This window comes from Crocodylus porosus, unplaced genomic scaffold (assembly GCF_001723895.1).
Source record: "Crocodylus porosus isolate Cpor-Errol unplaced genomic scaffold, CroPor_comp1, whole genome shotgun sequence".
Taxonomy (NCBI): Eukaryota; Metazoa; Chordata; order Crocodylia; family Crocodylidae; genus Crocodylus; species Crocodylus porosus.
Window position 1 is genome coordinate 8,325,604 of NW_017728920.1, and position 14,781 is coordinate 8,340,384.

Genomic DNA, 14,781 nt, shown 5'->3' on the forward strand with positions numbered 1-14,781 from the left:
TACTTCACTGTCAGGGTGGCTAGGATCTGGAACCAACTTCCAAGAGAAGTGGTGCTGGCTCCTACCCTGGGGGTCTTTAAGACAAGGCTAGATGAACACCTTGCTGGGGTCGTTTGACCCTAGTACTCTTTCCCGCCATGGCAGGGGGTCAGACTTGATCTGCTCAGGTCCCTTCCAACCCTACCAACTATGTAACTATAATAATGCCTCTCTACTCATCACTAGTTAGGCCTCATGGAGTATTGTGTGCAGTTATAGACTCTACATTTTAAAAAGGCGCTGGAGAAGTTAGAGAGGGTTGGGGCAGGCAACAAAGATGATCAAGGACTTGGAAGGCATGTCATATAAGGAGAGGCTGAAGGAGTTAGGCATGTTCAGTTTACAGAAAAGGTGCTTCAGAGGGGGCATGATAGCAGCCTTCAAATACTTGAAGGGCTGCCATAAAAAAGAGGAAAAGCAGCTTTTGTGTCTTGCTGCGTTGAGGAGGATACAGACCAACAGCTTGAAGTTGCAGTAAAGTGGGTTTAGAATGGATATCCAAAAAAGCCTCTTCACTGTTACAACAGTGAGGCAGTGGAACAGACTGCCTAGGGAAGTTCTGGACTCCCCACCACTGGAGGTGTTCAAGAAGAGGTTGGACAGCCACTAGTCAGGGATGATCCAGGTGTAGCTATGCCTGTGTTATACTATGAGTATTTCCCATGTTTCTAGGCTTTGCTGGTTACTCCCTTCCCCTCTTTCTGCTACATGTGTCAGGATGTTTTTAAACCTTCCCCAAAGGCATTGGGTGCTGGCTACAGCCAAGGCTGGGGAGTGCCAATGCTTCTGGTGGGATCAAAACCAGAGGCTCCTTGCTAGAGGGTCTTGCCCCTCTAATCAAGGTCAGATTGATCACCATATTCGGGGTCAGGAAGGAATTTTATCCCATGGTCAGACTGGTATGGACTTGGGGGTGAAAAGGGTTGCTTTCCTCTGTAGTGGGGGGCATGTCCCTCTACCTGGGATCTCTTGAGCATATACTGACAACCTTTTATAGAAGCAGGACATTGGCTGCCATGGTTTCCCTGCTTTATTTGTGAAAAGTTAGGCTGTTATGGCTATGTTATATCAGGGTTGATGGTAGTTTTATGTAGAGTTTACATTATGGGTTGTACAGGATGGCTTGATGGGAAGGATGATGCTGCCACAGGCAAGGGGTTGGACTAGATGATCTTTGGAAGTCCCTTCCAATTGTACCTTTCTATGATTCTTTGACTGATTCTATGATTACCAGTGAGGGAAATCTCACTATAGCAAAAAAATGGAGCATGCATTTCAGGATTTCACCTTTTAAGAAGAAAGCCATATTCTGAATGAGAAATTACTTTTCTTCAAGCATTTGGTAGCTTCTAACATGAATGGTTTGTTTCTGTCCCTGAAGGAGCCATATTGACAGGTACGTCACAGAAAACTGTCTCTAAAACAAAACTGCCAAGGTGCAAATGGCCAGGAAAGGAGTTTTGGGGTAAAAGAAAGTTGAATAAAATATTAAATTAGTAAATACTTTAGCAACCTTAGCTGGCTAAGTGCATGAAGAGGAGCACTGGCTGAGATACTAGCCAAGAATCCAGGGGACCTGGGTTCCATTGTAAGCTCTTGGGTAAGTTGCTTCACCACTATTTCATCTATCATCTTTTGTTTTTCTGTTATATGTAGAGTATAAACTCCTAGGGGCAAGGACCAGCTCTTACTACGGCTATGTCCAGACAAATGCAGCCATGCGGTTACGTGGCACCGCAGACACTTCTGTGATGCGCACATGGTAGAGAAAAATGGTGAAGCAGTGCATGCACAGGCAGTGACCGTGTGCTGCTCAAAAGCGGAGCTAGGCCACCTGGAGCCATGCTGCAGCTGCCAGCCAGGCTCCACACAGCAGAATTGTCACTGCTGCAGCCCCTGTAGGTCCCCAGATAAGGCTGCTGGGGCCAGCCCAGTGCTAGCCCCAGGCTCCCCTACCATCCCTGGGGTAACTTGCCATGTGCCAGAGTGCAAGTGGCATGGGCATTCCCCAGGGACAACTAGTGGCAGCGCACGTTGTCCCCAGGGAAACAAATATCCACACCACTTGTAGACACAGCCTAGGTGTCTAAACAGTGCATGGCACAACAGAGCCTTGATCTGAACTATGGTTTGTGGGTACTCCTGTAATAACAATAAAAACATGGATATAGTGGAGACCTTTCAGCTTGATTCTGGGGTAGAAACATAAGGCTGTCTTTTCAGTGGCCTTTAAGAAATAAGTCTGTAGCCTCACCAGAGATTCCCTGGAGAAAAGGATTCCCAGAGAGATACAAAATTAAATGGGCCTGGAGACTGAACGACCTTTGACCGTTAGAAGTGATCACACCTGATCAAGGCTGAGAAACTCTAGTAGAATGATGTTACTGCTGTTGCTGTGCTAGGCATGTTGTGTAGAAACAAGGATTTCAGCCTTCAGATGTTTCAGCCTGGCACCTTTCACCAGCACTGTATGTAACACATAGACAGACATTATTAATAATATAGTTCTAAGTTCTTGGCAGTGTTCATTCAAGTGCTAGCCATTCAATATGGCAGCATTTACAGAGAGATCAATGTGATTCATTTTGAAGCTGTTATTAAAAATGTTGATCATGTTAAACAGTTTACTTGAAAAGATTTCATTCTCAGCATTGCTCAGATGTAAGAGATTGCTTCACCCTCTGACATCTAACAGTCTTCTATCCATATGGATCTTCACTGCCCTTACAGTAGATTCACTCTTTCAGCAGACTCTCCAAAATGCCAAACTTCCTGTTGTTAGTGCCTTTGGGACTTCCATGGCTAGGTACAGACCTTCAAAAAGCCTGACTGAGGCAGAATCAATCTAAGTGTGGTTTTCTGTAAGCAGCACAGTTTATATTGGTACTGAACAGAACACAAATTTGCCCTTTGGTGGGTGTGCAAATCTTAGATAGGGTTCCACTAGTTTTAAACCAGCCTGTGTGTGCTGAGCTTCCTTTCTGTTATGGGTATAGACCAGTTTTGTGTGCTGAACTTCTGTTCTGTTAGGGGTATAGACTGGTTTCCCATCACTTATATCAGTAAAAGTGTAATGTCTGTACCTGGCCCATGTGTGGATAAGCAAAGAGTCCCAGGCAATCCAGCTGCTCTTCTGACTCATAAGCAACTGCGTGCTGTGGTAATGGAAGTAATAGCATACTACCCTAAAATAGTCTGATCCTGTGATGAAGTCATACTCCTAGACTGATGACCTCACAGTCTGTTGCTATGGCACTGACTGTCATGTCATAACATTTGCCAGCTGCACAGCTTCATTTTAAAATCAAACAAGAAGAAAGATGGTCTGTGAGGAACAAAAGCCCTTATTTGAACACTGGGATATTGAATTATTAGGGAGGAAAACAAAAAATAAGAATACTTTTTAAGTGAAGAAAAGACCAAATGCCACATACATGGTAAAGATTCTGAATGAATTATTACAATATATTCCCTAGCATGGATGCATCTTAAATACTCACTTTTGTTTCTAAGAAAACAGATCTTTCTCACCTTTTCAAATAAAACGGAAGAGATGCATGATTTTCAACATGCAGACTAATGCAAAAGCCTATATATCTCTTCCCTCCTCCCCCACCCTGTCCACCCATGCCTCCACTCTGCAAGGAAACTGTGCAGGGATCAGTGTATTTACATAGGTGATTATGTGTATGCATATACATCTCTGACCCAAGCTGAGCAGAAGTACATCTGTTTCCTAGTAATAGTGAATCCAGCCTCTACTATGCCCAGTACTGCAGGTACCTTGCCTGAGGAACATTCGGTCCCATCCAGGGGGGGCCCTTTCTTGGTTTTGCAGAAGTAAGGGTTGTCTGGATGGCTGCACCACAGCTGCTTGCAAGGGTCAAAGGTTCTGAACTGTGAAGTAAACAAGAGCCCTTCTGTTACTTTAATGGGTAGACATATACCAACCTTAACTGCCCCCAACCCTGAAACTATGACCAAAAGCAAAGAAGTCGAGAACTCTGAGCCTGTCCCACTGCAGAGACTTAGACACAAGGTAGACATGGAGCAATTCCAAGAAGTTCACTGCAAAATGCCTGTTTTTATCCCACTTAAGCCTCTCCTCTCTCTCAGATGATTTGGGTATAAACAGATCTAGACCCTCAGATCTGCAGTCTCCCTTCTCAAACTCAATACATAAATCTGTTGAAACACTACCATGATGACAGGCAGAAGGTACTACTTGCTTTATGGACACTATCACTTCTAATCAAATGTGGTAAAGGGGAAAGACTGCAGCCAGTCTCCACTCTGCATGCTCATCCTTCCTAGAAACAAAATAGACCTAATAAACAACGCCAGAACTATAGACCAGAGATGCTTCCAAAGCCTGGAATACCTACACATGGCAAGCTTCTAACATCTATAGCTCAATAACCTCCAGAGGACCACTAAGACATCCACTGACTCTTTTAGTACCCTCCTCCACAAAGTGAGCTCCTTTCCATACCCTGCTAACAGAAGCAATACTCACAGCTGTGCATGTTTTGTAACCCACACCGAAGTCAAAGCGGCATTGTTCATCCATCGAGTAATTGATTCCTGGGAGCTCTGGTAGCTTGGGCCACTGGTGCTCAAAGGGATCATCTAGGAGGCAGTCGTAGGAACTGCAGTGATGCCAGGCAAAGACAAAGTTAGATTGAATGTGACAAATTTTCCTTGCTTTAATTGCACCTTCCTTTGTCCCTTCCATTTTTCTATGTCCCTGTCCCTCCCCTGCTAAAGAATCTTCACTCCCTTGGTCCTCACTCTAACACTAGCCACCACTATCATGTGCATTTGTTTATCAGCTTTAAGAAGGTCACAGCTAGCTTCCACCAACATCATGTCAGAGCCTGGGAGCGCTACAAGTGGGCCTCTGATCCAACACTTCTGATATCAGACCTCATTCTCCCTTAACTATTCCTCCCCTGGAGTTAAGAACAACAGGTTATCCACCAGCTACCTATTTGCTGTTGTCAAATAACTCTAAATTGCTAGTAAATACATTTGTTACAAACCGTGCCAAACGATTGCACTCCAGAATTGACTGATACTTTTTTCACCTAAGATAAAAAGGCTGATGTACAAGCAAATCCAGGCTGGGGTCAGCTGGTTATACATAGATGCCCCCTGTAATTCTTTTTAAACTTTACTTTAAACAAGTGCAAAACTTCCTGAAGTGTTTCAGTTCAGTATACGATGCAAGACATTAGCCAGCCTTAAGGTTTGGCAAAGCAATGCAGACAAAAAACTTGTGAACTACAAGAACTTAATATAAGCTGTGCCCTAGAATTAGTAATAATTCACTTGAATTTGCATGGGTGAGTTGTTCTCGGCAAACCATCCACTGAGACTTTTTGCGATCTCCTGTTCCAATGACACCCGCAACATCTGAGGTGTCCCTCTGACTTGTCAGAAGATTTCAAGTGAAAGAAGCCACTTATGTCTTTATCTTTTTCTGATCAGCTCTATCTATCCAAGGTGACTAAGTGCACCAGTAAACATTTTTAAATGGCCACTAAGGACAAGATTTTAGGGGCAGGTTCCCAGGGGATTTCCTTCCATTATTACTTTTTAAATAGTAAAATGTATACAGACTTATCAGACAAACAGAAGGCATATATGGTAGCAACGGAGTTTTAACATAGAAGCTAAAGCAATTACTAGCTTCAAGGTCATGTTTCCAAGCTCAGGGCTAAGGGTTTAAGGCAGGGGTGTTCAATCTCTGGCCCACAGCATCTGGCCTGTGGGGCTCCCCACATGTCAAAAAGTTTGGCAGTGCAGAAGCAGTGGCCATTAACACAGTAACCCTCCCGTTATTAAATTCCCATGTCCCTTCCTTCCACGCAGCCAAATGGGGCTGAGCTATTCCCCATTCCCCAACTTGAAGCTGGGCCATGGCCCCTTCTCTCTGCAGGGCTGGGTTAGAGCTGGGCCATGCCTCCTCCCCCCCGCAGGTCTGGGTTGGAGCCAGGCCATGCCTTCTTCTCCACTGTGTCCCCCCCACATGTGGCCAGGCTAGGGCTGAACCAAGCCCCCTCTCCCTGTGCAGCTGAATTGGGGCCCACCTGCCCCCCTTCAGGCAGCTGGATGGGGCTGTACCCACCCTGAGCATCAGATCAGGACTACTGGCTGGATCCAGCCCATGGAGGGACTGGGCACTGCCCATTTGGCCTGCCAGGGAAAAAGTCAAGCACCACAGCTCTATGGAAACACTTGTGGCACCTGCTATACAAGTTTCTTCTTGTCGCTGCCTTCCTTGCTATGTGTCTTTGCAATCAGAACCCTTGCTTCCACTCTCATCTTTCCATGCACACACACATTCATATAAATGCCTGTAACATTCATTTGTATACCAAATTCATACACTAGCTAATTTTAAATCACAATGATTAAAAGTGACCTACTGTATGTATCGGTTCAATTCCTGCTTGCTACATCGGGACCAGTGGTAGCGGTGGAACGCAGCCTGCACTAATGGTGCCATAATGCTCCCCATGCTGGTCTCGTCTGCGCATCGGTTCCCCTGGCCATCATGTTCCATACCTAACCTGTTAAAAAAGTCTTTGAGTTGTGTTTCTTAGGGTGTGCCAACAAGCAACAGCCATCAGTCGAATTTTAAATGCTGATATTTCCCAAATAAGCCTTAATTTGATTGGACAAGGAAGAAGACATATTCCTGGCACATCTCAAATTGTTTGGACCAATATTCAATCAATACTTTTCCAGCACTCACACAATTCCAGTCTCACTAACAGTGCAGGACAGTGCATGAGATACAGAAAGAATATGATGCCCAAAACTGAACTGTCCAGCTATGGACATTAGAACTTGGAAGTAGCTACTTGGGAGAACCCTGGCTGATCAGGGCACAGTGTAAGTTCAACCCTGGCACAGTGTAAGTTTCTGTCCTGGTGGAAATTTTCGTCACCAGCATCTAATCTCTTCTTAGCTGAGACCCTGGCCAGGGATCTGCTAGTAATTTAAGTAGGGCAGATGAGAAACGTCCCAACAAGTAATGATCCATTTGATTCTAAGAGGACTTCTCAGCATTCATTATAACTAACAGTGCTCTCCAAGTACACTGTAAAGCTGAGCACAGGCAAAAACAATGATGCAGAAACACTGATCAGATTTATAAACTTCATTTAGAGAAACTTTAACCAACAGTCTTAATAATTTCACATGATTTCACCTTCTCATCATTTTTTCCTCAGATAAGTCTTTTTCCCCATCCTGTCCATGTTTCCTTATAGATCTATAAGGATTTTGGGAGACTATCTTTCCAGCAGTTTAATGTCTTTACTGTACTTAGTCATATTATACAATGTATGTGCTTGATTCAAAGCCACTGATTCACAGATGATACACTAAGTTAAAGACTCCATTGCTTTGGCCCAATTAAACATCTGACAGCAGTTTGCTGTAAACTGAAAGCAGATTTGACTGCTCAAGGAACAGCTGTGGGATCTTAAGTAAAGCCTTTGGCTTCATACCAGTTTGTTATATTTAATAGCCATAAATGTCCAAATTCTGCTTCCTGTTTGTGACTCTATTCACAGTTAACATTATGAAGCTAACTCAGTATCTGTACTACCCACTACTGATGTAGTTATCATGCTACACCAGCGGATTATGCTGCAGTTTCTCTGGTAGACACATGTTTCAATGGACACAAAAATAATTTGAGAAGGATAAAAGGAAATAAAGAGTCTCTCCAGGTACTGTGTCCAGAATCTATCCCAGATGCGCTAAAACAATCCAGTCCAGGATATTTAATGCTTTACAGTTGATGAAAAAACCAATGGAGGAGTTGTTCTACCTTTTAATAAAGCCAGCATTCTCCTCTGGACTCAACTTTTCAGCCCATGGGATAAAGAACAGCCACTAGGAGAGAATTCTGTCTTCTCCCAGAGCAGGACACCTCCCAGCCAGCATGGGTGTGACTGGCCACTGAATTTTAAGACCTTACAATCCAGAGTCACAAAATCAGCTGACGACATCTCAATCTCCTCCATTTTTCTATGGACAGTTTCACAAACTTCTGAAATTCTCTTAGGATGGACAAGAAGTGTTCCTTCCATACAAATCCACAACTTTCCCTTTGCCAGGATAGGATAATTTCTATTTTTATGGTTTACAGTTTTAAGGAATAGTCAATTATGTATTTGTAATAAGATTAACGAGTATTGTGCATGATTCCTCCTGGATACAGTACATGTAAATAAATCTCGTTATCCCTGCCGGTGAGAATAAAAGAACAGAAGGTGGATCAGATCTATTCTCATTAAGGTTACTTGTTACACTCTCTGACAGAGTGTTTTTTTCCAGTCTAATTGAAGTTACTCAGTTGATGGAGATTCTGTCACTTTGTTCACAGCTTGGTGGTTCCCATAACCAGGAATTATGTCCTTTTAGTCACTATAAGTACTTTTTTCCCCCCAGTTCTACCCCAGGACTCTACTATATAGCAACCTGGGAACACTGTATATCCCACCAAGAGGCTGCTGACCCCGAAAGAGAAGCAAGCAGAAAACTTGCTGTTGCCTGCATGCCTGTAACAACCACACCAGACTAAGTGTGGGAATTAAAGGCATCTGAATGTGGGGTTTTATTTCTATATAGGAACAATAGATGGCTTTTGAATTTCTGGACACTTTTCTGCATCTTCACCAAGTATTCATGCTTAGAAGTAAAACGCAGCATTCAAAGGCTTTTGATAGCCACACAGGCTAAAACCAAAGCAACGGATTCTAAGCTCTTTAAACGAGTCAACAGCAAACGCCAAAGCAAAACTACTTTGGAGTGCCTCATTAATCCAGCTATGATGCAAAATGACTACTTTCCTATGTTTGCCACTATCAAATGCCACGTTATTATTTTGGAAGGCCATTATTTCAGCACAAAACAGCTTCTCATTCAGAGGGCAACTCTACTATGCATGTCAATACAGGCAAGCTAGGAGCACTCAACACCCTACTGAACCATCAGGTGCATCTACATGAGGTTCTTTACTGCAAAAGTAGTGTACTTATTGCTCAGTAAGTGTGTACATTTACTTGTGCATGTGTTTACTGTGCAGTAAACCTCACTAATCATGAGTAAATTTGCTACCTGCAAATGCAAGTAGCAAATTTATTTGCAATTAGGTACTGAGCAGTAGTGCTCGGGTAGACGCCTGACCAGGGGCAAATCTGCTCCCAGTGAGCTGGCCACCAGGGGGCAAGAGATTGATCCCTTCCCCTGGGAGCTGCCTGCTGCCGGGGTGGGGTCTGCCACCAAAGCCCAGGCAGGGACAATGTCCCTCTGCCTTGGCAGCAAGGAGCTCCAAGCCCCCACTCTGAGATCATGACAGGGGAGCAGGGACTGGGAAATTTTTATTTTCCAGCTCCATGACAGTGGGGCTAGCACTGAGAGATCCTTATTTCCCAGTCCAAGCTCTGAAGTCATGGGGAGCATATGCACATGTAAATGCATACAACTGTGGAACTTGGGCTGAGAGATAAGGATCTCCCAGCATGGGCCCTGAAGTTATGGAGCTGTTGCTGGGGACTCCCTGCTGGAGGGGATGGAGCAGCCCATTCCCAGCCCAGCTTCTTGATTGTGGAGCTGGCTGGGGAACAGGTTACAGAGCTGAACATGCTGGGTGGGGAACAGGCAATCATAGAGCTGAGCAGGGAACACTCTCCAGCTCCTGCCCTGCAATCATGGGGTGGGGGCTGGGAACTGTCCTGGTCAGGGGGCAGGTTTGTTTTTTTTTTTGGTTTTGTTTTTTTTTTGCACTGGTCCTGGAAACACTGCAATACCAGGTCAATGCATGGAGTGGATGGAGCAAGCTCCAGTTCCACCACCCAACACCAAAAAGAATCTGCTCAATATAGACCTCCTGTGGAGGACATATCAGAGGACCAATAGCCCCACATGAGCGGAATGCAGGTCCCAGTCCTGTGCTAGGATCAGGTGATCAAGGCATGGGGCTTGGAAAGAACAGCAGGAGTGGAGCTGGTTCCAGCCCCCAGCCTCAATCTACCAGTAGGGCAGCTAGGAGCAAGCTGGCTGCTAGCTGCCCCACCAGAGGATCAGGGCAGGGGGGTGGGACCTACTCCTCCCCTGCAGCTCATTCTAAGTCTCATGCCCACAGTCAAGAAGCCAGAGCCAGGAGCTCCCTGCTGCTGGAGGGAAGGGGGGACACTGTCTCCACCCTGGCAGCAAGCAGCCGCTCCCCCTCCAGAGGCGAGGTGCAATGTTCCAGCTCTGGCCAGGAGACAGCTGCCTCCTAGCCTGGTGCTCTCTGCCATCCCCCAGGTTAGCATCCACAGGGAGCATAGAGCTCCCCCTGGTGGCAGTAGGGACCCACTGCAGGACCGTAGGAATCAGGTGCAGTTTGCTGCCGTTAGCAGCAAATCTGCTCCCAGTTCCCTGAATGTGTGACTACCTGCCCAGAAGCTTTTACTCACAGGGAAACTGCTCCCAGATCTAGTGCGTGTGTAGACACACCCACCAGGCAGCAGTGAAAAAATATCCAGTGACTCACACATGGCCAGTCTCATGGGCAACCACGAATGCTGAGGAGAATCCATCCTCATGGTTGAGAGTACAGCTGCGTAGAGGGTGGCACATACCTGTGACAGGAGCATAACCTGGAGCAAGACACAAAAAAGAGCAAAAGGGAGGTGGTCATGAGACGGGAAGAACCACACACTAGAGCTGTTGCAATCATATTTCATGCTCAGCTCCCTGCTGAGACACATGGTCCTTGCAGCTGCCTGGGAATTAATGCAAATGAAGCCTATCATATGTCCCATTGGCTCATATCTCATGGAAGCAAATGGGCTCAGAAAGTATTGAAATTACATATTGTTTGAATCTCACCACACACCCCCACAGTGACTTTTACATTCATTCCTGACTGATTCTCACACTAAAAGAAGAGAGGGCATAATTTACATCTTCGACATGTGCATCAGCAACTGCTGTAATCCATGTACCACCTGTTTAACTGGACTGAAAATACATGTGATGCCTTTCTTGTTCCTTTTGCACCTATTCACATCTTCCACTGCATGTCTGACTTGCCAGTTTCTTCTCAGACTAATCCCATTGTAGTTTCCTTCATAATTTTTCATGGATGATATTGGACCAGGTGGCAGAATGGACAGGTCATAGATTGCAAACCTTTCACCTTGCAATTGTTGATTTGACTCTGGACCAATCAGTAGTTGCTGAAAACACTGATTGTGTGAATAGGCTGCCAGTCTCAACCCAGTTCGCAGTGGAGAGGTGAACATCACCTCAACTGAGTCTCGTGGGAAAAATAAGTGAATGAATCAGTCTGGAAACAATCTACCTTCTCAGCCCTTCCTGGTCAAGAATAAGGGGCATGCAGATAAGTCTTTACTGTGATGAGAAGAGAAAACAAACACTACCAATGACAAATCTTCAGCCCACAAGTGGACCAAATTCTGCAAATGGTAAAACATTTGGCCAGAAGCCAGGGGCCATGCACTTGATTTCCAGTGAGGTCACCATGGCTCCTAGTGCCAAGAACAGACTAATGTTACACTGACATATCCAAACATTTGTCATACTTTCCATGCCTTAATGTCAGTACATCTTGACCAACCAGATTACACATGTTCAAGTACTTTCCCATTCAATTTAACCCCATCTCCTGCTACAGGCTTCAAAAGAACTTGCAGGTCCTTCATCAGTCATGGCAGCTACCATCTCTGAGCTAATGGCAAAGAGCAGCCAAAGCAGAGTACCACTTCGATTGCTCCAGAGAAATTCAGTACAAAACAGGTCACAAAACAGCATCCCAACAAGAGCTGTGTGGCTATGTTCCTTTCAAGAGTGAATGTTAGTGTTCATGAAAATCACAAAAGGGCAAATGAAGCGACTGATGTGCCTGCATGGCTGATGCTTCTCAGCTCAAATCTTCAGCATCCTTAGAGCCTGACAGCTCTTTGTGTGGATGCAGCTATCCCAACCTCACCTGCAGATTTCTACTACACATACCCTGGGGCTTTCCCATGTGGAAGCTACCAAGATCCCAGAGTACATGGTTATTTTATAAAATGAGCAACACTTTACTAGAAACAAAAATAAGGCCATCTTTTTACATGTAACCAAGGGATGGAGTTTAGGTAAAATATCTAATCCCTGTAGTTATTGGCCCCACCTCACTCTACATATAAGGCTTTTGCCATGGTTTCCATTCTTTCTACACCTTGATATCACTGAAATTTTTACTCCAAAACCATGACCAGATGTTGGCCCAGAAGGATGCTTTGAGTTTGGATTCCCTTCAGTCTTCTGGACTTCTGACTGGACTTGACTGCCCTCTAAATTTTAATAGTTCACATGAAAAAGAAAGAGAGAGATAAAATAAAGGACAGGGAGAAATCTCTCAAACTTCAGAGCCCCATGTAAAGATAATCTAAAGCAAAACAAGCAGCAAGAAGGCTTTGAGATATATACACACATTCACCCAAACAGTCCCCAATAACTCAGTGCTTCCACTATTAAATCAGAGCAGGGAGAGGCATACATATCCCCTGGGCTCAACAGTATGATGACATTTGCCCAGTAGTTTCAGGTATCTCATCACAACACCAGCCAGAGAAGCCTGCACTCCAGAGCACGAGGACATGATGGGGCTCTACAGAAGAGCGAGTGGCCATGCTTACATCTGCTTTCCCTGCAGAGGGTCATTTCCTTCCTACACGATAGAAACATGGTTCTGAAGACAATCCGAAAGAGATCTAGCATATTAACTTGAGCTTGCTGTGATGGCACTAGAAGTCAGGAAATGAGCAGAGAAAGTCATCAAAATTCCCTTGTTAGAAAACGACATGGCTGTCCATGTGCTCCAAGTATGCTTTCAAGTTGACTAAGACAGTCCTCAGGCTGCCATCCCTATTTTGAACACTGACACTGTGCGGTTGCAGCTTTTCCAGGAAGTGCATGACTGCCTTAACCTCCTTACACCATTCATTCCATAGAAACCCAGCAGCAGTAGAACAACTAATATTAATTACCGTGGAACAGGGTGGAGAGGAAGGATGTAATTCTGCTGAACCTCATTTATAACCTGAATGAATGGGTAGATCAGCACATTGTGAAGCTGGCAAAGCATGACAAATTAAAACAGAAATAAATGGTTTCCTGAGAACCCCTCCTAAATAAAGGACCAGAGGTTCTGATGGTACTGGACTCCTGAGGTAAAGGCAATTTTTAAGAAACCAAATTTCAATCAAATGCTTTTGTAAATGTTTGCTTCCTGGCCATAGGTGTGCTCATCTCAGGGAGTTCCCAACACCAGCAAATCACTTGATGAAAAGTGGCAACATTAATGATTAAAGTATTCACTCAAAAAGTCTTCCCAGTGACTCTGCAGGCACAAGCTCAGTGTAAAGTCAGAGTTATGTTCAGATTTACCCATAACAATGAGCAGTTACACATAAGGCTGTATGTGCAAACAAGGAAATGGTTGAGACATGACTTCTCAGCTTCTACAGAGGCCCACTTGCATGAGCCAAAGTCAGAGCCCTAAGAGCCAGTCTGAAATAGGAATAAGTAAGTGGCAGTTGGGAGGCCTGGAGAACCTAGCAAGGGCTATAGAGCCTAGCAAAGAGGCAAGGTGCCCAGAGGCTAGGAGCCCCAACTGTGTGTGTGTCTATGTGTCTGTATGTAAGGAGCCCAGTGAGAATGAAGGGCTCGGAGCTTAAGGAGAGAGGCCGGAGTTAGGGGCCAGGATATAGTGGCAACATGCAACTGCCGAGAGGGGCGTGTAGTGAGGCCCCATGATCGGCAGGCCTAACATAAGACCCTGGGAAAAAAGAGCACAAAGTGAGTCCTGGTGAGCAGGGGGCTTGAGGGTAGACCCTGCTAACATGGGGACCAGGTTAGGTCCAAGTAAGCCTTCAGGCACTTGAGGCCACAGGTGGGCCAGAGGCTGATTGGAGCAGCTGAGGAAATGCTGCAGGTAAACAATGGGGCGAGTCATGAGCCCCTTATTCAGCAGATAGGTGAGCAACCCAGCGAGGCACTAGAGGCAGAGTCACTCCAGCGTTCTGCAAACTGCCCAGCACTCGCTCGGATGAGGGTCGCAAGAGGGGCCCAAGAGGCCACACGCTTGCTGACTGAAGAGTACAGGGAAACGAGCCCCAGGACCCTTCAGGCAAGGGCAGGGTGAGTGTGGCCCCAGGAAAAAGAAGAGGTGGTATGAGAGTGGCCTTGCAAAGGTGCAGTATGAGAGAGACAGTGTGAGAGGAGGTGGAGCAGGAGAGGCCTCAGTGAGAGGGAGGTGGTATGAGTGTGGCCCGTAATAAGGCAGAAAGCGAGAGTCCTAACACTGGGATGAGTTGAGCCCAGACTCAGGCCAGAGCAGAGCTCAGCTATTAGGAACATCTTTGAGGCTTGGGATGCAGTACAGGGGTGGTTGGAGCTGCATACATAGGCCCAGGAGACCAGGGAATTCAAAGCGCAGTCTCCCACATAATTAACACTTTAATTATGTGTCATCAAGGCATGCCAGGATAGAGGCAGGTGAGGAGACCAGCACTGTGGCTGGTCAGGGGTTCCCACTTTGCCACACCCATGCTGAAAAAATGGCAGTGGGGCACTTTGAAATTAAACACATTCAATGAACTTTAATTCAAAGCGCACTGCCACCATTTTTTCAGCACAGGGATGCTGCTGCATATCATGTGACAC

At 45.5% G+C, this 14,781-nt stretch overlaps 1 protein-coding gene across 1 annotated transcript in view; it reads right to left on the bottom strand.

Moving 5' to 3' along the window:
• The window catches only part of ADAMTS14 (ADAM metallopeptidase with thrombospondin type 1 motif 14), a gene marked incomplete at its 5' end in the record, with an annotated part of 139,661 nt that overhangs the window by 34,931 nt on the left and 89,949 nt on the right, over positions 1-14,781 (bottom strand). Inside the window, 4 exons of the mRNA XM_019538550.1 lie at positions 3,823-3,936; positions 4,556-4,688; positions 6,471-6,614; positions 10,598-10,703. Of these exons, the coding sequence (XP_019394095.1) occupies positions 3,823-3,936; positions 4,556-4,688; positions 6,471-6,614; positions 10,598-10,703 (497 nt within the window). The remainder of the gene's footprint in view (positions 1-3,822; positions 3,937-4,555; positions 4,689-6,470; positions 6,615-10,597; positions 10,704-14,781) is intronic.